This window comes from Phocoena phocoena, chromosome 8, assembly GCF_963924675.1.
Source record: "Phocoena phocoena chromosome 8, mPhoPho1.1, whole genome shotgun sequence".
Taxonomy (NCBI): domain Eukaryota; kingdom Metazoa; phylum Chordata; class Mammalia; order Artiodactyla; family Phocoenidae; genus Phocoena; species Phocoena phocoena.
This window is the reverse complement of record NC_089226.1, coordinates 64,314,882-64,338,872: the sequence shown is the minus strand read 5'-3', so window position 1 is coordinate 64,338,872 and position 23,991 is coordinate 64,314,882. Positions and strand designations below refer to the sequence as shown.

The 23,991-nt window shown below is 40.3% G+C and overlaps 1 protein-coding gene across 2 annotated transcripts in view; it reads right to left on the bottom strand.

Moving 5' to 3' along the window:
• Positions 1-23,991, bottom strand: part of SWAP70 (switching B cell complex subunit SWAP70) — a 75,117-nt gene that overhangs the window by 37,285 nt on the left and 13,841 nt on the right. The window contains exons 2-3 of one of the 2 annotated variants that reach the window (XM_065881716.1): positions 12,924-13,064; positions 467-640 (exon numbers count right to left, since the gene is read on the bottom strand). In XM_065881716.1, the coding sequence (XP_065737788.1) occupies positions 467-640; positions 12,924-13,064 (315 nt within the window). The remainder of the gene's footprint in view (positions 1-466; positions 641-12,923; positions 13,065-23,991) is intronic. The other variant, XM_065881717.1, reaches the window with a different exon arrangement.

Below are 23,991 nucleotides of genomic sequence, written 5' to 3'. Positions count from 1 at the left end.
ACAAGCAAATGTCCTTTTTCATTTACTTTAGAAAGTATGGTCTTAAAAAAGTCTCCATCCTTGGCTTTGAAACAAGAATAGTTATTTCCTCACATAAATCAGCCTTGGGAAAAACATTCTGGATCCTATGTGTTTCCCTAGCATCACTCAGCCATTTCTTATGGTTTTGCCAATATGTAAGTAGACAGAAAATTATGTTGTGACTTGTACTGAATAAAGACTCTTTGAACATGAGGATGGATTTTCTATAATTATAGCAGTTTAGAGAGGAAGAGTCCCACCCTGTGTGCAAATCTCCATGGTTACTGCATAACCCTAAATCACTAACTTTTGGACTTTTTTGGATCTAAGCTTTTTTGCCTCTGATCCAAAAACACTAGTACAGGATCTCCTTCCATATCTACTTCCAAGTTAGATCTATTAAATGCTAAGATGGCCCTGTAAAACTTCCCAGAGCCACACTTACCTCTTCTGGTACAATAATTAGTGGGTACTTGTCCTCAGATAAAAAGTTGAAAATAACCCATACTTTAAATGCATCGTCTTCTGTAATGAGCAGGAGACTCTTTGCAAGGTTTTTTTTGACACAGAGGGTCCAACACATCCTATTGAATTCAATCTTGTCAAAGTTGTCTTGGACCTAAAAAGGAACGAGGAAAAATTCCAATGAACCAGTCCAAAATAAGCAGCATATAAACCAAGTAAAACAGAAAGACAAAGCCTACTACAGGCTTCTATTTTAATCAATCCAATTAACCAATAACCATTTCCTAAGTAGTTGCTTAGGTACCACACTTTCAAAGACTCGATTAAGAATGTTATATTGAGGGCTTCCCTAGTGGCGCAGTGGTTGAGAGGCCGCCTGCCGATGCAGGGGACGCGGGCTCGTGCCCCGGTCCGGGAAGATCCCACATGCAGTGGAACGGCTGGGCCCGTGAGCCATGGCCACTGAGCCTGCGCATCTGGAGCCTGTGCTCTGCAACGGGAGAGGTCACAACAGTGAGAGGCCCGCGTACCACAAAAAAAAAAAGGAATGTTATATTGAGGGACTTCCCTCGTGGTCCAGTGGGTAACACTCTGTGCTCCCAATGCAGGGGGCCCAGGTTCGATGCCTGGTCAGGAAACTAGATCCCACACGCAGGCCGCAACTAAACATGCCACAACGAAGATCCCACGGGCCACAACTAAGACCCGGCACAGCCAAAATAAATAAATATTAAGAAAAAAAAAAGAACGTTATATTGAGCCTGACACTGAAGCAACATCTGCCTATATCACTCAGTCGGCACATAAAATACTGGCTTGTCAAATAGTTTTTTGTTCATGTATAAACATTATCTTCTAAACAGATTACCAGTCCTGATACAGAGAAGTTGAGAATGTCAATTACTCAATATGAGCTACATGCAGATATCTCACCTTTACCTATATGGTCAAAGAAGATACTTTCTCTTGGGAAAAACTGTTGAACTGAAATTCTAAAAAGACAGCTCTGCCACTCAGTCATTCAGTTATGCATTCAACATTCTCTCAGTGTCTACTATAAACCAAATACTATGCTACAAATTAAGGATATAAAGGTGAAGAAGAACTTGGCCGCTGCTCTTAGAATAGTCACAGTTTATTAGGTAAAACAGACATGCAAATAGACAAATTTTAACATAACACAGAGTATAATTCAATAGTTTTTCACTCATTCAACAGATAAAATTTAGATAGTAATTATTATCTGCCAGGGACAATGCAAAGATACTGAATATACTACTAGCCCATGTCTCCAAGGGATGTCAAGGCAATTACAATATAGTGTGATAAGTATTATATAGAGGTAAGCAGAGGATTCTGTGGGAACACTGAGGAGCTAACCCAATCTTAAGAATTGGGGTAAGATTTGCAGAAAAAGTGACATAACAGAGCTGTGTCCTAAAGGACCGCCAAGAGTCAAAACAATTTGAGAATTAGGTAAAGAGTGTTCCAGGTAGAACAGAATGTGAGAAAGCCCAGAGGCAGAAACAACCATGGTTAGTTTGGAAGAACTGCAGGAAGGTTAATGTGAATGGGGCACTTGGTACTAGAGGGCGGTATGAGTCAAGGCTCTTTATAAATGCAAATAAGAGAAATGATCTTGAGTTCCTTTAAACAGATAAGGAATTTATTGGAAAAGCAATGGGTAACCTCAAAGATCCAACACAAGGGCTGAAAAACCTAGACTCTGAAACTAAGCCATTATCAATCTAGGCTAGGCAGTCATAACTGCAATTGAAACTACTCATGGTACCAGCGGGTGGAGACACGACTGCCAATATAACATGAGGCCATCATTGTTGCCACTGGCCCAGTCCTTGATCCTCCGTGTCCCTCAATGCAGATTCAAAGTGCCCACCCCAATGCAGATTCAAAGTCCCACCAGGTCACATTCCTAAGCCCTAGCTGCCAGGGAGCTGGGAAAATGAGGATCCAAACTTTTCAATATCTGAGATGTGAGATAGGTCCTGTCCTCCACCAAGACACTGTGGAATTTCCCAGACATAAGAAAAGAGTTGATACTGGTCAGATGAAAAAATGACAAATGTCCATTGCATGGGGCACAGTGAAAGACTAGGCTAGAGAGGTAGGTGAAGACCAGATCATGAAGAGCCTTATAATTCACAGTAAGGAGTTAGGATTTATCTGTACTGAAAGAGAGGGAGGGGGCAACATATACAACCTGCATTTTAAAAGCCATATTGGGGACAATATGGAACATGTATGGGAGGAGGCAGAGCGGGTGACAGGACAACATGAACAAAGCATTTCTTTCTAGAGAAAGATGAATGAAGTGCTGTGTGTAATGTAAGGAAGAAGTCACTAGTTGGCTGCAGGAGGAAGTTTCTCTCATTATCTGGCTAGAATTTGTCATTAGTAAACCAGTTCCCCACGAGTAAGAATATATATCCTTTGTGCTCTGCCTTGAGCACCCTGTCTCAGTCTGACACCATTTCCCATGCCCCCATGGTACACAAATGACCCCATGAAGGGAATAATAACTGCTGCTTCTCTTTTTTCTTCTCTTCTCTTTTCATTTCTTTTTTTTTTTCTTTAACACCATTTATTGAGGACTTAGCATATGCTTGGCATTTTATATGCAGTTTCTTATTTAAACTTTGTATTGGCCCCATAAGGTTAAACACTCTCCCAATTTTACAGATCAGGAAATAGAGGTTCAGAAAAGTTTGAGTACCAAGTTTACATGGCTAGTAAATATCAAAACCAGGGTTTAAAATCAAAGCTCAAATTCTGTCTCTTCCCTATGCCAAACTGCTTGTAGAATTCAGTAGATGGAGGACATCTATCTATGTGACGGAAGACATCTCTACAGGACTAGTTTGAAAGACCACTACTATCAACTCTATCCACCCACACCCCCAAAAAGCACTAAGTGGAAGATATGCCACCAGGGAAAATGACATGTGCATGAAAGCATACAGTCTTGCCCTGAGGAACAAGAAGTGATTCTATGTGTATCATGAGGTGAATTATTGAGTTCCTGAGGGGGAGTGGCTAGATTTATGGCTAGAAAAGCAAACACAGACAAAAATCACAAAGAGCTTTATAGTTTTAAGAGATAGCCTGTAGGAAACTCCCAAGTTTAGAGCAAAGAACGAGCAGGTCATCTGCAGCCCACATTAGTACTTTGCAGAAAAGACGGTATTTGAGGCAGACCTTGAAGTATATTGAAGAGTACAAGGAAAAGTACTCCAAAGGATAGGAAAGGAAATGCCATGAGCAAAGGCATGGCAGGAGCAGCACACCAACCATGTTTGGGGATGGCCACAGCATGAAGAGGACACAAGGGAGAAAGAAAGACAGGTGTTCAATTATGTGAATCTTCAACCTGCAGTTCTGGGAAGACATTTAGATGGAGGTGTCCAAAGACAATCGAGGAAGGAACTGTAACCTAACAGAAGAGGCAGATTTGTGAATCAACTGCATGTCGACAGTGACTGAAGCCACAATGGTCAGTGAGATCACTGAGAGAAAACATAAAGTGAGAAAATAGATGGAATCAAAAACAGAACCTCAAGAGACTCGCACATTTACAAGCAGGAGGAGGAAGAGGAATTATGATGACTAGAAGAACAGTCAAAGTGGTAGGAGAACCACAAAGACATGAAAACTGAGTGAGGAAAGAGTAAGAGGAAGGTTTGATCAACCCAGGAGTCTCCCCTTATCCACAAGGGATAAATTCCAGGACCCCAGTAGATGCCTGAAACCACAGGTAGTACTGAACCCTATATACACGTGTGTTTTTTCCTATACATATAAATCTATGATAAAGTTTAATTTATAAATTAGGTACAATAAGAGATTGACAACAATAATTAATAATAAAATAGAACAATTACAAACAATATATTGTAATAAAAGTTATGTGAATGTGGTCTCTCTCCCTCTCAAAATATCTTACTGTAAAAAAAATTTTTTTAAATATATTTATTTTTGGCTGTGTTGGTTCTTCATTGCTGCGCGCAGGCTTTCTCTAGTTGCAGCAAGCAGGGGCTACTCTTCATTGCGGTGCTCGGGCTTCTCATTGTGGTGGCTTCTCTTGTTGTGGAGCATGGACTCTAGGCACGTGGGCTTCAGTAGTTGTGGCACGTGGGCTCAGTAGTTGTGGCACAAGGGCTTAGTTGCTCCACGGCACGTGGGAGCTTCCCGGACCAGGGATCGAACCCATGTCCCCTGCACTGGCAGGCGGATTCTTAACCACTGTACCGACAGGGAAGTCTCTTACTGTACAAATTTAATGCCTTTTCCATCTTTAAGCACTTATCATGTACTTGGCCATAACTTTTGCAGTTTGAGGTGCAACAAGAAAACTAGCAGAATTTCTTTTTCCTTCCTCACAATTTCACGGATAGAAGATTCGGTCTTACCACAGATATTAGCAAACTCAGCATACAGGTTTTTTTTTTCCTTATTAAGTATAGAAGTTTCACCTTTTCACTTAAAGGAAGCACTTTAAAGCTTCTCTTTGGCTATCTGAATTGCCAGCATCACCACTCTTGTGCTTTGGGGCCATTTTTAAGTAAAATAAGAGTTACTTGGGAATTCCCTGGCAGTCCAGTGGTTAGGACTCTGTGCTCTCACTGCCAAGGGCCTGGGTTCAATCCCTGGTTGGGGAACCAAGATCCCACAAGCCATGCAGCGCAGCCAAAAGAATAAATAAAATAAAAACTCAAAGCACACATACAAAATGTTAACAGTAACTGCCTATATATGTTAAAGTTATGGGTGATACATATTTTCTTAATAAGTTCCTTTTTTTTTCTTAATTTCAACAATATCCTGTTATTGCCTTTACAATTAAAAAAAACTTTAAAAACAGTATTTTACATTAATTATCATGGAGATGCAAATCAAAACACAGTAAGAGTCATACCCACTGGAATGCCTATAATAAAAAAAAATGTTGGGCTTTCCTGGTGGCACAGTGGTTGAGAGTCCGCCTGCCGATGCAGGGGACACGGGTTCGTGCCCCGGTCTGGGAGGATCCCACATGCCATGGAGTGGCTGGGCCCGTGAGCCATGGCCGTTGAGCCTGCGCGTCTGGAGCCTGTGCTCTGCAACGGGAGAGGCCGCAGCGGTGAGAGGCCCACGTACAGCAAAAAAAAAAAAAAAAAATGTTGGTGAGGATATTAAGAAATTGGACCCCTCAGCCATTGCTGGATGAAAAGTAAAATGCCCAGCTGCTTTGGAAAACAGCTTGGCAGTTTCTCAAAAGGTTAAACACAGAGTTGCCACATGACCCAGCAATTCCATTCCTAGGTATATACCAGAAAACTGAAAATATACATCCCCACAAAAACTTGAACATGCATGCTAACAGCGGTAAATTCATAATAACCAAAAAGCGGGAAAAACTCAAATGTCCATCACCCAATGTGCAAACAAAATATGGTATATCCATAATGAAATATTATTCAGCCATAAAAAGAAATGAAGTACTGTTAAGTACTACAACATGGATGAATTTTGAAAACATAATGCTAAGTGAAAGAAGACATACACAAAAGACCACATATTATGATTCCAGTCATATTGTATGAGCTCAGAATAGGTAAATCCATAGAGGTAGAAAGTAGATTAGTGGTTGCCTAGGGCTGTGAGAGGAGAGTAAGGGTTAATGGGTACAGTTTTTTTGAGGGAGGGTAATGAAATCTTCTAAAACTGATTTTAGTGATGGTTGCACAAAAATGTGACTATACTAAAAACCACCAAATTGTACCCTTTAAATAGTTAAACTGTATGGTACATGAATTACATCTCAGTAAAGCTGCTATTTTTGAAAACAGTATTTCTTTAAACTACATCACTCTTAGATTTATATTGCTGGCCAAAGTATTCAATGACATAAAGTCACCCATATTCTCAGCAGGGAACCTCTTTAATCACTCCGAAGTTTTTAGTCCTGTGTAACTTTACAAATCTGATCAAAATGTAGAGTCCAACTTGACCACTGTACCAAATTAATACTATATAACTTTCAAGCAACAATGAAAGAAAAAAATAACATAGGCTATAGGACAATAAGAAAGAACTGTACAAAAGCATGGTTTGGGGAACTTAAGAGCAGTACCCCTTCCTATTAAATGATACTTGTTAGGCATACATTTGACAACATTTTGAATGCGAAGGCATATTCATTCCACTAAAAGAAATTTGAAAACTCATTTTATAGAACTATAACTAACACAGGAAGAGCAAGCCTCCGGTAAGAAAGCAAAAATGTCCAGCCTAGGAAAACAGAAAGCAGAGACTGCTAGACTCTAGAAAAGGGACATTATATTGAACAAAAATTTTTCTCTTTGTGTGTTTTTCTTTTGTGTGTGTGTGTGTATGTTTCCCAAAAAAACAAAACAAAAAAAAAGGATTATGTTAGAAAGCAGCAAATTCCCCAATTAGGACTTGGCTTATTGCCAATGGATTACTGGTTTTTAATCATCAAATAGCCCAGACCAACCTTTATTGTGTAGAATCAGGGAAAATAACTGACCATGATTTGGACCAAAAAGCCCATTAGGCTATTAAATCTCATGAAAGGCTTAGTTTGCCTCATAAACATGCTGAGGCAGAACTAGTTTTTTATGTAGTCTACTAGGGCTCAATAGTAAAAAGTTAACAATATAACACTTTCTTCAATTACTCACTATCAGATAAGCCAGGCGCAGTGGTTTTTTGCCCAAAAAAAAGAGGGGTGGGGGGAAGCTCACAAAAAATTCTTCCTAGATGTTCACAGACTCCTATTCTTTTATTTATGTATGTATGTATGTATGTATGGCTGCGTCAGGTCTTCATTGCTCTGTGCAGGCTTTCTCTAGTTGTGGCGAGCGGGGGCTACTGTTTGTTGTGGTGTGCGGGCTTCTCATTGTGGTGGCTTCTCTTGCTGCGGAGCATGGGTTCTAAGCGCGCAGGCTCAGTAGTTGTGGCTCGCGGGCTCTAGAGCGCAGGCTCAGTAGCTGTGGCACACAGGCTTAGCTGCTCCGCGGCATGTGGGATCTTCCCGGACCAGGGCTCAAACCCGTGTCCCCTGCATTGGCAGGTGGATTCTTAACCACTGGGCCACCCAGGAAGTCCCCAGAATCCTATTCTTCTAATCCTGTTTCTTCTAAAGAAGAAATTTAACAAATAAGCAAAGAAAAAGTTAACAATCAGCGGAGGCAAAATATTTGCTACAAGAACACACATGTTAATCATCTGAAGCCTCAGGAAAGCTGAAAATAAATTCTATCAATGTGAAGAACAACAGGAATTATTCTCTCTGAAGAAGCAAATATAGAAACCAAATAGAAAAATTACTTTTTGCAAAGCAAGTTTCACTATAATTTATCTCTTGGTCTCAACCCCTTCTGAGTAATTCTCTTAGGCAAAGGCAGAAAACCTCTCAAATAACCTGGGGGGGAAATGACCAAAATGAACACTGAGGAACACCAGATACTAATTAAGAAGAAAAAATCACCTTAAAACACTTGAGAAAGAACCTAAGAGAACTAGAAGGAGGCTGAGATAGTCTGAGATGATCAGAATGGCTTTTAAACCATTCTACCCCTGCCCTTACATAACCAGTAACTGGAAAACATTAATTCTGGGAGGGAGTAATTAATCCCTCAATAGTACATATAGTTAAAAGGACACTGGTCTAGAAGTGAAATGGCTTAGGTTCAAAATCTATCTACCCCTTTTTAGCTAGGCAACCTTATGCACTCTATTTCCTCCCAAGTTAAATGGGGATAAGAATTCCAGTTGTGAATCATCACAGGATTACCATGAAGATCAAATGAGACTTTACACACACACACACACACACACACACACACACACACATATATAGGAAAGCACATCTTGCAAATGTTTAGTCATTTCATATTTTCATTGCATAACTGATGACAATCTCTAAGTTTTTATGTTAACATTCTTCAGTCACTATTGGCATTTTTTTCAACCAAGTTTCAAAACAAGGCATGAATCTTTGCTCAATTTAAACCCACACCACAAAAACCTTGCCTGCTTTATTTGGATTGAAGGCCAGGCAAAATTCCACTCCAGGTGGCTAAGCAATAATAAACAAGGGCTCACTGTTTCATCACATCCTCACTTGCTCTGTGAATAAAGTTTTTCCCCAAATTTTGTGGCTAATTTTGGACTTTTTAAATACTGCTGTATTTTCTCCCCCAGTTACAAAACTTTTAAATACCTAAATACTAAAACAAAGAACATTTTAAAACTTTAAAATTCAAGATGTTTAAAGAGAGTTACATCAAGGAGAACAAAATGTGGTATCAGGGTACAGCACTTCAGATATTCAACCATGTTTCTCTATCTACTAGTCCAGCCCACACAAATTCTAGCACTGAAAAACAAAGCAATTTCCAGATTTCTGAGAATCCCCCAGTATGTTTCATTTATATATATGTGTATATATATATATTTTTTTAATATATATAAATTTATTTATTTTATTTTATTTATTTTTGGCTGCGTTGGGTCTTCGTTGCTGCGCGCAGGCTTTCTCTAGTTGTGGTGAGCGGGGGCCACTCTTCGTTGCGGTGCGCAGGCTTCTCATTGTGGTGGCTTCTCTTGCTGTGGAGCACGGGATCTAGGTGCGCAGTCTTCAGTAGTCGTGGCTCCTGGGCTCTAGAGTGCAGGCTCAGTAGTTGTGGTGCACGGGCTTAGTTGATCCATGGCATGTGGGATCTTCCCAGACCAGGGCTCAAACCCGTGTCCCCTGCATTGGCAGGCAGATTCTTAACCACTGTGCCAGCAGGGAAGTCCCTGTTCTATATATTTTAATAACAGACATAATTCTGCTTATTGTCTTTAGTTTTTAAGATTAAACACATGCACACAGCAGGTCATCAAACATTTGCTGAATATAAGACATGTTTACTATGTGAACTTGGTTTGATTTTGTTTAAATAAATTGAAATTTTTGAAAAGTAAAAATATGATGAGGTTATAGTATCTGTTTAAAACACATTTTTGTATTTTAAAAGTAGGGAAGACAATAAGTCTTTATTTTTTATTTATTTAAAGTCCATGATGCCAGAGTGCTAACACATACTTTAGGGGAAAAAATTAGGGAACTAGCCGTTGTTTGTCCTAGACGCACAGAGAAAGGGAGTCCTTTGGGTTTGATGGTCCATTGCAGACTGACTGTCTTGTTTCTAGTTCATAGGGCCTAAACTTGATTAAAATAGATATTGGGAGAATAAAAGAGGGATATATCTAATTTTAACCCCTTCTGTGGGATCTGGGCATGTACCATATCCTAACCACTTGTCTTAGCGGTTGTTAATGGAGTGTAAATGTTCTCACCACTATAATTGTATTCAAAACCTCTTGCCTTTTATTTAAATTAGTGCAGAAATATCAAACGGTAAACTCAAGGATTCTGAAGCTGTTGTAACTAATCATGGTTAAGAGAATTTCTTTAAGATACAGAAAAACAAATACTATATGTTCTCAGTTATAATGCAGACTATTTAAAACAATGAACTCAAAGAAATAAGAGAGTAGAATGGTGGTTGTCAGGAGCTGGGGGGTAGGGGAAATGGCGAGATGCTGGTCAAAGGGTACAAACTTTCAGCTTTAAGATGAATAAGATCTGGGATCTAGTGCACAGCATTGTGACAACAATTAACAATACAGGACTATATACCTGAATGTTGTTAAGAGAGTAGATCTTAAAAGCTATAACCACAGGGAAAAAAAAGGTAACTATGGGAGGCAATGATAACACAATTAACCTTACCGTGGTAATCATTTCGCAATATATATATGTATCAAATCATCACGTTGGGGGACTTCCCTAGTGGTGCAGTGGTTAAGACTCCGCCTGCCAATGCAGGGGACATGGGTTTGAGCCCTGGTCCAGGAAGATCCCACATGCCACGGAGCAACTAAGTCCATGCACCAAAACTACCGAGCCTGCGCTCTAGAGCCCGAGAGCCACAACTACTGAGGCCCGCACACTTAGAACCCGTGCTCCGCAACAAGAGAAGCCACCGCCAAGAGAAGCCCATGCACCACAACAAAGACTCAACACAGACAGAAATAAATAAAATTTTTTAAAAAGTTAGATTAAAAAAATCATCACGTTGTACACCTTCAATTTACATATATTAGGTATCAATAATATCTCAATAAAGCTGGGGGAATTTTTTCTAAATAAAAAGAATTTCTTCACCAAAAAAGACATTTTTAGTTATAATACAACTATAAACACAAATGAGCTACCTGATTAATAAACAGAAAGACAGCCCAAAAAAGCTTTAGAAAATAGTACAGCATCATACTGTGAAGTTTTGAAACCTCACACATCAGTTTCTGTATAATTTGTTTGAATCTTTTTTATCATGATATAATTCACATTCCATAAAATTCACCCTTAAAGTATGCATTTTAGTAGTTTTTAGTATATTCACAAGGTTTTGCAACCATCATCACTATGTAACTCTAGAACATTTTCATCACCCCAAAAAGAAATCCCAAACCCATCAGTAGTCACTCACCATTCCCACTTCCCCTCAGCCTCTGGCAACCACTAATCTATTCTATATCTCTATGTGTTTGCCTATTTTGGACATTTCACATAAATTGGACCACACAATATGTGGCTTTTGTGAGTCTGATCAAGTCTTTCATTTCATTATGGTGTGGTTTCTCCCTCTGCAGTTGTTTCTAATTAAAGCATGACCAAGTATATGTATAAAACATACACACACAAATAAAGAGCAAAAAATTGTATTATGAGGCTGATATGGAATAACAGATATAGCTACAAAGAATACTACCTAGGTGAATACACTGCAATTTGGACAATCTTTGCTGCAAAATTTCTAAAACATATAATGTGATTTTTAAAAAGAATGCTGACCAACATTTTGGCATTCTCCATACCAGTAACTTAAATTATTACTGTAAATTTTAATTACTGTACTTTGCTTTAATAAAAAAGACACTTAACTATAAAAAGAATTTATAAATATAAGTAGCTATAAAAATCCCAAAACAGTCAACAGAAAAATTATGTCAATAGTTATGGTATTTAGGTGATTGGAAAACAGGCTTTTTTTTTTTTTTTTTTTCAGGCTTTTTAATGTGTTTTATTTTTAATTTAAAAGTATTATCACTGTCACTTTTTAAAAGACATTTTTGACATATATCCAAAAATTTCAAGCTTGGTGTTATAAATAAGCAAAAGCAGTAATTCCCAACCCTTCATGTGCATATGATTACTTTCATACCTAAACTAAATGTACATGATATGGAAAGATGACACTAATATATTGTTCAGTTAAAAAAGTAAGTTGAACTATATGTAGCATAATCCTATTGGTATAGAAACAAAATACCATGTATTGCATAAGTGTGTATTTGCATGTCTATAAAAAGGTCAGCAAAGATATTCATCAAACAGTTAAAAGTGGTTACTCCTACAGAGTCAGACTAAAAAGGGTAAAGAGGTTTTACTTTTTATTTCATATATTTGTATTAATTGACTATTTAATAACAAAGCTACTTTTTGTAATTTTTTAATCACCAATGTTTTTAATTAAATGTGCCATCAATTTAGATTATTTTCTTAAAAAAAAAATAAAAGAACATTAAAGTCAAAACTTTACTGTGTCAATTTTTAATTATCCAAACCAAGGGAGAAACCAAACCCAGCAGAAAATACCAATATGGCTTCCAAACACATAATCTTTTTTTTTTTTTTTTTTTCAGTATGCGGGCCTCTCACTGTTGTGGCCTCTCCCCTTGCGGAGCACAGGCTCCGGACGTGCAGGCTCAGCAGCCATGGCTCATGGGCCCAGCCGCTCCGTGGCATGTGGGATCTTCCTGGACTGGGGCACGAACCTGTGTCCCCTGCATCAGCAGGCGGACTCTCAACCACTGTGCCACCAGGGGAGCCCGCATAATCATTTTTTACAGCATCTTTACTCATAACATATCCCAGAGGAAACATCCAAGTGGCACCCGAAAAAGTCTAGGATGAAAGTTTTGCTGTATGATATCTATAAAGATAATTAACATTACATTTTACCCCATCATATCCATGCTTTAACAATCATTGCCAGTACATGTGGAACCAGAATTTAAAAAGAAAAAACAGCTCCCTAAGAGAAGACAGGTACAGATTAATACAGAATACTTAATTTCCAAAAAGAGCCAAGTCATAAAAATATCGAACGAAGTTTTAGAAGACACTGGAGAAGAGAGAGAAATAGGAGTACTGTCAGTCTCATTCTTTCTTTCCTTTCTGATTTATCTCGTGATGCTTCACACCTAAACTCCTTAGTGAACTCACCAACAAGGGGCTATAGGGCCCACCTGAAATGTGCAATCTGAACAATGCTGTAAGAAGGAAGAGATTGGAGTCATACCTTTTCCAGAATGAACTTGTTTAAATATGGCATGTAGCCCTGATTGGAGACAGGCCCCTCATCATCATCCCGGAAGTGCTCTTCAAGGGCAACAGGGTCATGTGGAACCTTCAGCACTGTGCACAGGTTATGGGAAAGGACCTAAGGGAGAAAAGGGGTAGTTTAGAGGCATCCACTAACCAGCGCACGGCACCTTCACTGTCCGAACACAACTGGCTGCTCCCTGTCCTGGGGAGAGAAAGATGAAGAATAAATTGCCGGCTGCCAGCTCCCCACCTGTTACCCATAGTGTCTCATTGCCTCCCCAGCTCTGGTCCACTTCAAACAAGTCTCTCTTACATGCCCTCCAATGAGCCAGGCTCCATGCAAGATCTGTGGCTACCAGACTCCTTGTAGTCTTTTATTAATTGGCCCACATTAGAAAGAAAAAGGGGGGAAAGAGCGAGAGAATGTGTTTAAAATTAAACTTCTCCTAAGTAGAGCAGTCCATCAAGTAGAGCTGTAAGAGAAAGAACCTGGCTCTGAACAGCTGCAGCTGGGGGTTCTGGACACGGTGGCTGACCTGGGCCCAGCCACAAACCTCTCTGGGCTTCAGTTCTCTCCTTTGTTCAATATAAAGGGCCAAGTTAATATACAAATATACCAGATATTAATTAGTAATCTCTAAGCATCCAAACATCTCTAAAATTCTGTGATGCTAGGCTAAGTTTTCAGGATGAGTATAAAAGAGTATAAATATAAAAAGAGAAAGAAATCAAGGGCCCGATTTAGAAATACATGAAAAATCAATAGCAAAAAAATCTCAGGAGTCACCAAAATGCTTGAAAATATTCTGTCAAAAATCTGCATCCTGGGGCTTCCCTGGTGGCGCAGTGGTTGAGAGTCCGCCTGCCGATGCAGGGGACCGCGGGTTCGTGCCCCGGTCCGGGAAGACCCCACATGCTGCGGAGCGGCTGGGCCCGTGAGCCATGGCCGCTGAGCCTGCGCGTCCGGAGCCTGTGCTCCGCAATGGGAGAGGCCACAACAGTGAGAGGCCCACGTACCACGAAAAGAAAAAAAAAAAAAAAATCTGCATCCTGGGGCTTCCCTGGTGGCGCAGTGGTTGAGAGTCCGCCTGCCGATGCAGGGGACATGGGTTCATGACCCAGTCCGGAAGGATCCCACATGCCGCAGAGCGGCTAGGCCCGTGAGCCATGGCCGCTGAGCCTGCGCGTCCGGAGCCTGTGCTCCACAACGGGAGAGGCCACAACAGTGAGAGGCCCACGTACCGCAAAAAAAAAAAAAAAAAAATCTGCATCCTGGTCTTGCAATAATCGAAGTGCACACTTTAACATTCAGGTAGCTGAGTTAGCAGTCAGGGCTCTTTCAGTACTACTCTTTTTTCTTATTAAATGAAAATCTAAATATAAAACTTAAATCCCTTCCATTCCATTTGTGCATTCTAAACAGGTCAAATTACAGAGCTAAGGCCATGCTGCCTCTAACACAGAATCTTATTAGATGTTAAATCCCAGGTTAAAATCTTCCCTATTTGTCTCAGCCCTACCCATTTAATCGCTTAAGGAGCCAAATTCATCTCAATGAATACTTTCAATTCCATAAAGCAAGTTACTTTTTTTGCACACACATATTTCGTTAGAATTTTTTAAGATTAAAAAAATTAACCTATAAAAAAAATTTGCATATCTTCTTTCTACATTTGTTTTGTTTCTCAAAGCTTCATTTATGTGGAGATCCTTTTCTACATGCTCTACTGGTTTTAAGGAAGTAAGTAAAGTAAAGGAAGTAAACTCACAAATGGTTATAAATGAAGTAATGAAGACTTCTATCAGCCCCTACAAAGCAGGCTGTTTTTCTCAAGTAAAACTTCTATTTGCCAGTAGTAAAGCACATGAAAAGGGCACGGTGGAGCTTTTACTGAACCTTGCACCACAGTCAGCAAAATCCTAAATAGACGTTTCCTTTCTCTATTTACCTAGTAAAACCTACAGAGTAATTATCTACCTCCAGAAAGGTTTTGTGAGGATCAACTTCAGGAATGCAAGGAGCTTAAAAACTGCAACATACCATGGAAATATAGAGAAATAAAGAGCATACTCCTCATATAAGGCTCAATGGTCATTCAAATTTTTAAATTATTTGGGACTTTACTCAAGTTAAAATTCCCAACCACAGGTTAACCTATGGTACGTTCATAGAACATTAAGAACAGTGAGGAACTCACTGAGTAGTGATACGTAAAGATCTACAAGATAACTTAAGTGAAAAAAGCAATGTACCTAAGACTACATATAGTGTGTTATCTTTTATGTAAAAGTAAAAGGAAGAAAAAATAAGATACTCTAGAAGGATATATAAGAAACGAGTAACCATGGGGAGAAAACTAGTATGACTGCAGACCAGGAGCAAAAGAAGATTTCTTACTGTATCTCCCTTTTCATTAAGTTTAGGAAAAAATTTTCCCTATTCAAAAAACATAAAAACTATTTTAAAAATTAAACACACACACACACACGTATATATACACACATACACACACACATACACGTACACACACACAATACACACACAGACATATATACACACACATATATATATATACACACACACGCACATACACACACACACACACACACACACACACACATACATACACGCGCGCGCACTTTTCTTAATGGCCAGCTTAAGCCCATACAGCTAAATCTACTTATCTTCGAACTCTACACTTTTTCTTCTACACTAACTTACTCCCTAGAGATTAGGTATAAAAGGAAGACATATTCCACAGCAATGTACCATGACTAATGGATGAATAAGATGTAAGGGCAATAAATGAGCTCAGAAAGAATAGTGTGTGCTACAATGACTTCACAGACTAAGTGAAATGTAACCTAGGCCTTAAAATAAAAAGAGCTTTTGGATAGGAAAAGGGCAATTGGAAAGCTTTCCAATAGAGAAATAACATGAGAAAAGTAACTGATTAATGCAAAATCCTCAGGGTACAAAAAGCAGACACCACTCTCTCTCACACCCATCCCTTTCTTTGCCTTTGGGTTTCACAGATCCTCCAACTAAAGCCCTGGCAGGGGCCTTAGATACCATATTGTCATCCTTCTCATCTTACAGATGGTGAGTACTGGCTCAAAGAGATTAAATTTGTTTTTCTTGACTAGGTTACTTAGGATAACTGAGACTAGAAGTCAGGTTTTGTAATTGCTGGTCCAACGCTCTCCAGTAACAAGGAACATTATGTTTCCAGTTTTCTAAAGTCAACAACATCTTTGCAGAGCTGCTTTAGTTCAACCAGTGATCCCATTGAAGATTTAGATTTAAACTCTAGACTTCAGCCTTGGACAATTAAATACAGGGATAACTAAATCCAGTGATAACTTTCTCAACCACCTTCATTTAGTTAAGCAAACTGTGAGGGAGGCAGATTATATTAAAGGACCCTGGAGGAGGAGACCTGAGTACCAGCCCTATTCATGTGGTCTGTTCCTGTACAGTGGTTTGCCATTTACCCTTTTTAAATATTAGAATATTTTGCTACTTACTCGCTTAGTCTCAGTATCCTCACTGCAAAAGGAAGAGTTGGTGACTTGTCTCTAAAAATAATGTTTTTAAAAGCTCAATCCTTAACTATCAACCCAAACTCATTTCATGAACTCAACAGAAAGAACTATAATTTAGATCAGAAATTCGGCTTTTTTCAATGTTAGTAAGGCCTAGAACTGGGAAGTCTTCTTCAAACAAAATAACAAACTGAATAATAGATAACTGGAAAAGTTTTGTAACTAAAAGAAAAAAAATGTGCCATCTTTTAAACTTTAAAAAAATTTTTATCAGTAATTTTTTTAAAGCCTAGACAATATCTCGTTTTTTTTTAAGTAAAAAGTAAAATGTATTTAAAAAAACAAATTCTTGAAGGCCAGAATATAAACTAATAATAAGAAGTAAAATCTCCATAAGCTTAAACAGCAGTTTATGCTTTTTAGAGTAGACTCACATCATCCATTAGTTGGTTTTAGTCTCACCCCTGGAAAGTAGATGGTATTGCTACTTTACAGATGAAGAGGCTGAGTGAGAGATAAGGAGATGTCCCCCAGATGACAGAGTTTTATGTGCCGTGAAACTAGGTCTAGAACCCAAACCTTATACTTTGGTGCCCTTTCCCTGCCCGGCCACATTCCCTCTCCTCCTGGAAAAAAAGAGAGCCCTGCCTATACAAAAGTGACATGAATGCTGTGGCCATGCATGCACGTTATTGCTAAGGTGCCCACCCGGTCAGTTCTCCAGCACCCAGCAACATGGCTGGAGCTATTCAGTGGAGCCAACTTAAATCCAGTGGTGAAGAACACATCCGTCTGGAAATCTGGGACCACTGTCTCTCTGGAAGCCCTCATCTCTCAGCACCCGCCTTTGGGGGAAACTGTTCCAAGAGGTACTAGCCTCCTCTCCCCATGCGGAAGCTGGAAAACAGATGAGGACAAAAGCAATCAAGAGGAAATAGGACTACAAGTTCTTGATTTGTAAAAGGACTGCCCCTCAATCACTCTAATCAGTGTTTGCAAGTTTCTTGAGAAAGTTGAATTTATCCTACTTCAAATGCCTGCTCCTCCAAAGGCCATTCTTTCAACGCCCACATAACTGCTAAGCAACTTTGCTCTCAGGCCCCGATTTGAAGAATAAACTATTGTTACTACAATAAAAGATCCATATCCATGCCAGACCCTCATCTCTCCAGTTCCTTCATAGCTGTCTGCTAATGCCTCTGCAGGGCCTCCGCTGACAGAGAGATGACTCATTAACTGCTCGTGTGGTCTGTTCCTTTTCAGCGGTTTGCCATTTACCCTTTTTAAGCATTTTGCTCCAACTATCCTGAAAAGATATCAGGGATGATGAATGACTAAACAGTATTTTAACACATGAGTGCCTAATGCTTACCCTCCTCCCTCCCAAAGATGTAGAGATTACAAAGGTTCTCTGAAATGAGCCCCCTAGTCACAGACTGTTTCCCTTTACAGGATGTGCGTAATGGGCAAAATTCAACACTGAAAAAAAGGGGGGTAGGGATCTCTATTCCGACAAGCTTATCTTAACTGACACAATTACAGAACTATAATTCATAATGGGCAACCTTTTTTTTTAAATGTGAAAATTCCTGTCTGATTTATAAAATTTCAAGCTCAGGGCGAATTACCAGAAAACTCTTCCTAACAGAATGACCAACTTCCTACCAGAGCTATGCCCTGCCTTAAGAGTATTGTCTTAATAGAAGTCCCGCCCCTTACCACAAGGACTCATTTTCCCTTTCCCGACAATATCTTTTCTTCCTGCTTGTCACTGCTTAAGGCCTGCTTGCTTTCTCTTAAATTATGTTTATCACACTCAGCCTCAGAAATCTCAGTCATCTCTGACTCAGTCCCTGAATGCAATCAATCACCATCCTAGACATTTACCAAATTAATCTTCAAGGGCTGCTGACCTCACATTAACACCTTGTCTGAAAGTCATCAAAAGCCTACAGAAGTAAAAACCAAAGAGGTATCTGAGCTCCATATTTAAGTCACTTGGCAAGCCATCCCCACTTTACATTTGTAGCCTTATTTTTTCCCACCCCTCTGCACCAACTGTACAAATCTAGTCAAACAAGCTTACTCACAGCATCCCAAACAAACCCTGTATCACTCCCCTGACCCATCCAGGCCTCTGCTCTAATCACCCCTACACCTCCATTTCTACCTAACATAACTGCCATCCCTTTCTGAAGCCTCCACCTCCCAAAATCAAGATGGCCTTCCCCACTCTGCATTTCCCAAGCACTCTGTATTTCTTATCTTACACTACCACACGTGATTTTCTCTCTCCCATAAGACTGTAAATTTCTGAAAGGCCCATGTCTTACCTACCCTTGCATCCCCACAGCACTTAACGTGCTACTCAGAATGAAGAAGGCTTTCAATAAATGCTGAACAAATTCATTCTAAAAATTCTCTTTTCACAGTAAAACCATAATACTTTAACAATGAAAATGCTCTTAGGAAATAGCCTACTGCTATCTCCTTATTTCATTGATAAAGACTGAGGCCTGGGCTTCCCTGGTGGCGCAGTGGTTGAGAGTGCACCTGCCGATGCAGGGGACACGGGTTGGTGCCCCGGTCAGGGAAGATCCCACGTGCTGCGGAGAGGCTGGGCCCGTGAGCCATAGCCATTGAGCCTGCGCGTCCGGAGCCTGTGCTCCGCAATGGGAGAGGCCACAACAGTGAGAGGCCCACATACCTCAAAAAAAAAAAAAGACTGAGACTTGCCTAAGTCACAAACTGATTAGTAACAAATCAGAAACAAGAACCCAGGTCTCCTAACTGCCTGTCCCACAATCATGCCTGGTACTGGAAACATTCTCTTTTGCCTAGTCACATTCTTCAAGACTGGGTTATTCTTCATAAACTCTAGGAAACCTTCACCGCCCCCTCTGTCCACTGAACTCCTATTCAGCACTTAACGTGAATTCTGTTTCACATACCAGTAATATCTCAAATACCTAACTGCAGCTCAGTAAGGGAGGAAACCCTGCCTAATATTGTTCTTCCATATCCTTTACGGTGACTAGCAGAGGGTTAAGGGAGGACTCAGTGGGAGCATAACACTTATGGACACATTAAGGAAGGATATCTAACTCAAAACCGTCTGTTGTGATGTGTCCACAGAACGTTTACCATTGAACTACAGTATATGCCACTGGATTACATTCTACATAGACTACCTTTAATAAGTTATTTTGGATAATTCACTAACTTAGCCCTCTTCAGAAAGAAAATATTGGTAAATTTGACCACATAAAAATTCTTAAATTTCCCTTTAAAAAGAGACACTATAAACAAACAAAAAAGGCTAATAGCTCCAATATTCAAATTACTCCTGGAAATTATTAAGTAAAAGGTGAACGCCTAATTTTAAAAATGGACCACAGACACGAACAGAAAATTCACAAAAGAAGCTAATGACTAATAAGTATAGGAAAAGATGCTTAACTTCGCTAGTGATCAACATAATGCAAACTAAAAGAGCTACTACTTTTTGCCTGAAAAACAACACCTGGTGTTTGAGCAGACACAGGGGAGTAAAAATTGCCAACACCCAACACTGGAGAAGGTATACAGCAGGTTTTCTCTGTCACTGCTGACATTTTAGGCCAGATAATTCTTTGCTGGGGAGCAGGGGGAGGTGTCCTATGCATTGTAGGAAGTTTAGCAGCATCCCTGGCTGAAAACATCAAAACACCTCAAATATCTGTGAATAGTAAAGTAGTTAAACAAAGCATAACTCATCAACACGATGAAATAGCTCATAGTCATAAAGGATGATGGTGTCTGTATCTATGTGCACTGACATGGAAACATGACCCTAACACACTGTCTAAGAAAATAGGCTACAAAAGCATATGAAATAGGATCCTATTTATATAAAAGGATATGTATGTATGAGTATATGCACACGTGTGCATGCATGTGTATACATGTAGGAAGCAAGGGAGATAGAGGGAGAGAGAGGGAGGAAGGATGGTGAGTGAAAGATGTTAGAAAATCATTGCAAAGTTAACTGCATCTGCCTTTGGTGGTAGAATTTCGGGTGCTTTTACCTGTGTCTCTATACTTTATTTTTTTTTAAGATTTGTTTAATATTTATTTATTTTATTTATTTTTGGCTTCATCAGGTCTTAGCTACGGCACATGGGATCTTCATTGAGGCATGCGGGATCTTTTGTTGTGGTGCCCAGGCTTCTCTCTAGCTGTGGCGGTGGGTTTTCTCTTCTCTAGTTGTGGCGCTCAGGCTCCAAGGCACCTGGGCTCTGTAGTTTGCAGCATGCAGGTTCTCTAGTTGAGGCACATGAGCTCAGCAGTTGTAGCACACAGGCTTATTTGCCCCATGGCATGTGGGATCAGTTCCCTGACCAGGGATCAAACCCATGTCCCCTGCATTGTAAGGCGGATTCTTTACCACTGGACCACCAGGGAAGTCCCTGTCTCTATACTTTAAAGCAGGGGTCCCTAACCCCCAGGCCATGGACCAGTACCAGTCCGCAGCCTGTTAGAAACCAGGCTGCACAGCAGGAGGTAAGCAGCAGGGGAGCTAGCAAAGCTTCATCTGTTGCTCCCCATAGCTTCCTATCGCTCACATTACTGCCTGAACCATACCCCCTCAACGCCCCCATTCTGTGGGAAAACTGTCTTCCATGAAACCGGTCCCTGGTGCCAAAAAAGTTGGGGACCTCTGCCTTAAAGTATTGTTTGAATATTCTATGTTCTACCTTTATAATCAGAAAAAGTGAAGCTTTTATATTTATGTAAAATTTTTTAATTAATTTTAAAAATTAATTTTATTAGTGCTCTCTATCTGGGGTTTCAGCTAGAGAGCACCAATAAAATTAAAAAATATGAAGAGATCATTGTAGGACTATAAAGTCGATGAAATTAACTCACTTGAGTCATTCACAAAGAACTATGCTTTGCCATGCCTCTTGAAGAAGCCACACTATGGGCAACAAAGTCTCCCGATCTGGGCAGTCTCCTTAGATTCCAGCCTCCCACTGGATCACAGCATAAACAAATGTCTTTAAGAAGATAAGTCAGGGACTTCCTGGTGGTCCAGTGGGTAAGACTCCACTCCCAACGCAGGGGACCCGGGTTCGATCCCTGGCCAGGGAACTAGATCCCACATGCATGCCACAACTAAGGAGCCTGCCTGCCTCAACTAAGACCCAGAGCAACCAAATAAATAAATAAATATTAAAAAGAAAAAGGATCCTGCATGCCACAACAAAGACCTAGAACAGCCTAAATAAATAAACATTTTTTTAAAAGGAAGATAAATCATGTGTAAGAAGATTTAACTCCAATAAGCTTCTGTTTCCATTTCTCCCACTACTCTGTAAGCTCCTTAAAGAGAAGATCTTTATTGTATCTATCCTGCAATATCAAAACCTAATGAAGGGCTTCCCTGGTGGCGCAGTGGTTGAGAGTCCACCTGCCAATGCAGGGGACACGGGTTCGTGCCCCGGTCCGGGAAGATCCCACATGCCGCGGAGCAGCTGGGCCTGTGAGCCATGGCCACTGAGCCTGCGCGTCCGGAGCCTGTGCTCTGCAACGGGAGAGGCCACAGCAGTGAGAGGCCCGCGTACCGCAAAAAAAAAAAAACCTAATAAAGTGCCGAGGGGAGAGTGCCTGATGTCAACAAATGTTTACTAAATGAGTCCCATTTAAGAATTTTCTTTTTTTGGTTTTTTTTTGTTGTTGTTGTTTAGTTTCATTTAGTTTGTTTCTCTATCACCTTTATTTAGATGTGGGTCTTTTTTTTTTTTTTTTTTTTGCGGTACGCGGGCCTCACACTGTTGTGGCCTCTCCCGTTGCGGAGCACAGGCTCCGGACGCACAGGCTCAGCGGCCATGGCTCACGGGCCCAGCCGCTCTGCGGCATGTGGGATCTTCCCAGACCGGGGCATGAACCAGCGTCCCCTGCATCGGCAGGCGGACTCTCAACCACTGCGCCACCAGGGAAGCCCTAGATATGGGTCTTTTAATGTATTTCACTATACTACCAGTATACTCTTTCCAGGAAGAATTTTTGTTTAATTGGAATCTCTAATTCAGGTCATTTTTGAAGTAAAAAAACCTCCATTAGTTATTAGCACTACCAGAACTAGAAGGCATTACTCATCTGACCTGAGATCTAGTAAAGCAGTCCAGTTTCTAAAAATTCCACTAAAGAATTTTGAGGAAAGGACTCAAGAGGAATTAACAGTGTATGAGAGAGAAGTCTATAGCAGAAGACAGAGAAATTAGGTAGTTCAATTTAGTACACTCTTCTCCAAGAGGAGATCTGAAGCCACAGTGTACACCCAAGGTGATGATAAAGATCACAAATCTGAGGTTTACCTCTGCTGCCCCATCCTCTGACCACTCTGTCCCCTTGTCCCCTTCTAGTCACTATAATATGGCTTCTTTCTATCCCTATCAATGTCATGAAATTGCTTTTTCAAAAAGATTCTGTGGTAGACACATAGCTGCACCACTCAAGAAAGGAACAGCTGCCCCGCTACAAGGACTGTGGTTAGCTAAGAGCCTCTAGTTATTAGTACTTTTGGGGTCCACCTCAGCCAATGACTGAGCAAGCTGGTGACACCATTTCTCCCCAGGGTGGACATCCTCTAACAGGCCATCTTTGCTCCAGAGCTCCTGATTTTGTTAAGTCTGTATCATGATTTGACAGCTCCTTTTCCCAATCCTGTTTCCTCTCTTTTTTCCCATAAGCGTTTCTTCCCAATAACCCTTTTGCACTCCCAACTCTGTCTCAGCATCTGTTTCCTGAAGAACCCAACCTGGGATAGATACCTTCTAAACAATTCACTCTCCCAAGTCTCTGGCACTGAGCAGTCTGGATCATCCTCTCAAGACTTTTTTTGGTCCCATGATATACTATTTTCTAAATTTCTCAAAGAACTTACTCTACCTTGGTCTACCTTTATGGGGTCACCTCCCTTACCCTTCATTCTCCCAATCTGGACATTTCCCAAAGCCCAATTTTGAGCCCCAAGTTCTTAAAAAAGTGCTTTAATTCTGAAAACATTAAGTCACCTTAATGACTCTCAGATCCCTTTCTGGTCTTGACCTATCAACTGAGCTCTGGTTTATATCACTAAGATGAAAGATTTCTATGCTAAATTTGCCTCACATCCAAAAACTCCAAAGGAGAGTTCATTACCTTTCTCCCCAAAACAGGTTTCCCACCCCGATTCTAACTTTGGTACCACCATTCCCTTAACAACAAAACTATGGACTCTCCTACTCTTGTACTTTTTAATTTATAGTTTGTCCTATTTCTGGATCCAGTTCAGATGCCATTCCTCTCTCCACTGAGTGAGCTTCCCTGTTGGCTAACCAGAGAATGTGGGGCTGGGGAAACAAGGGCTCCCTGCCCCCAGCAGCAGCTCCCATTCTCCCTTCTGAGGCCCTAACAAAGACCACTCACCAGGATAAGACCGTGGTAAACATATCGAGCTGACAAAGTTCAAT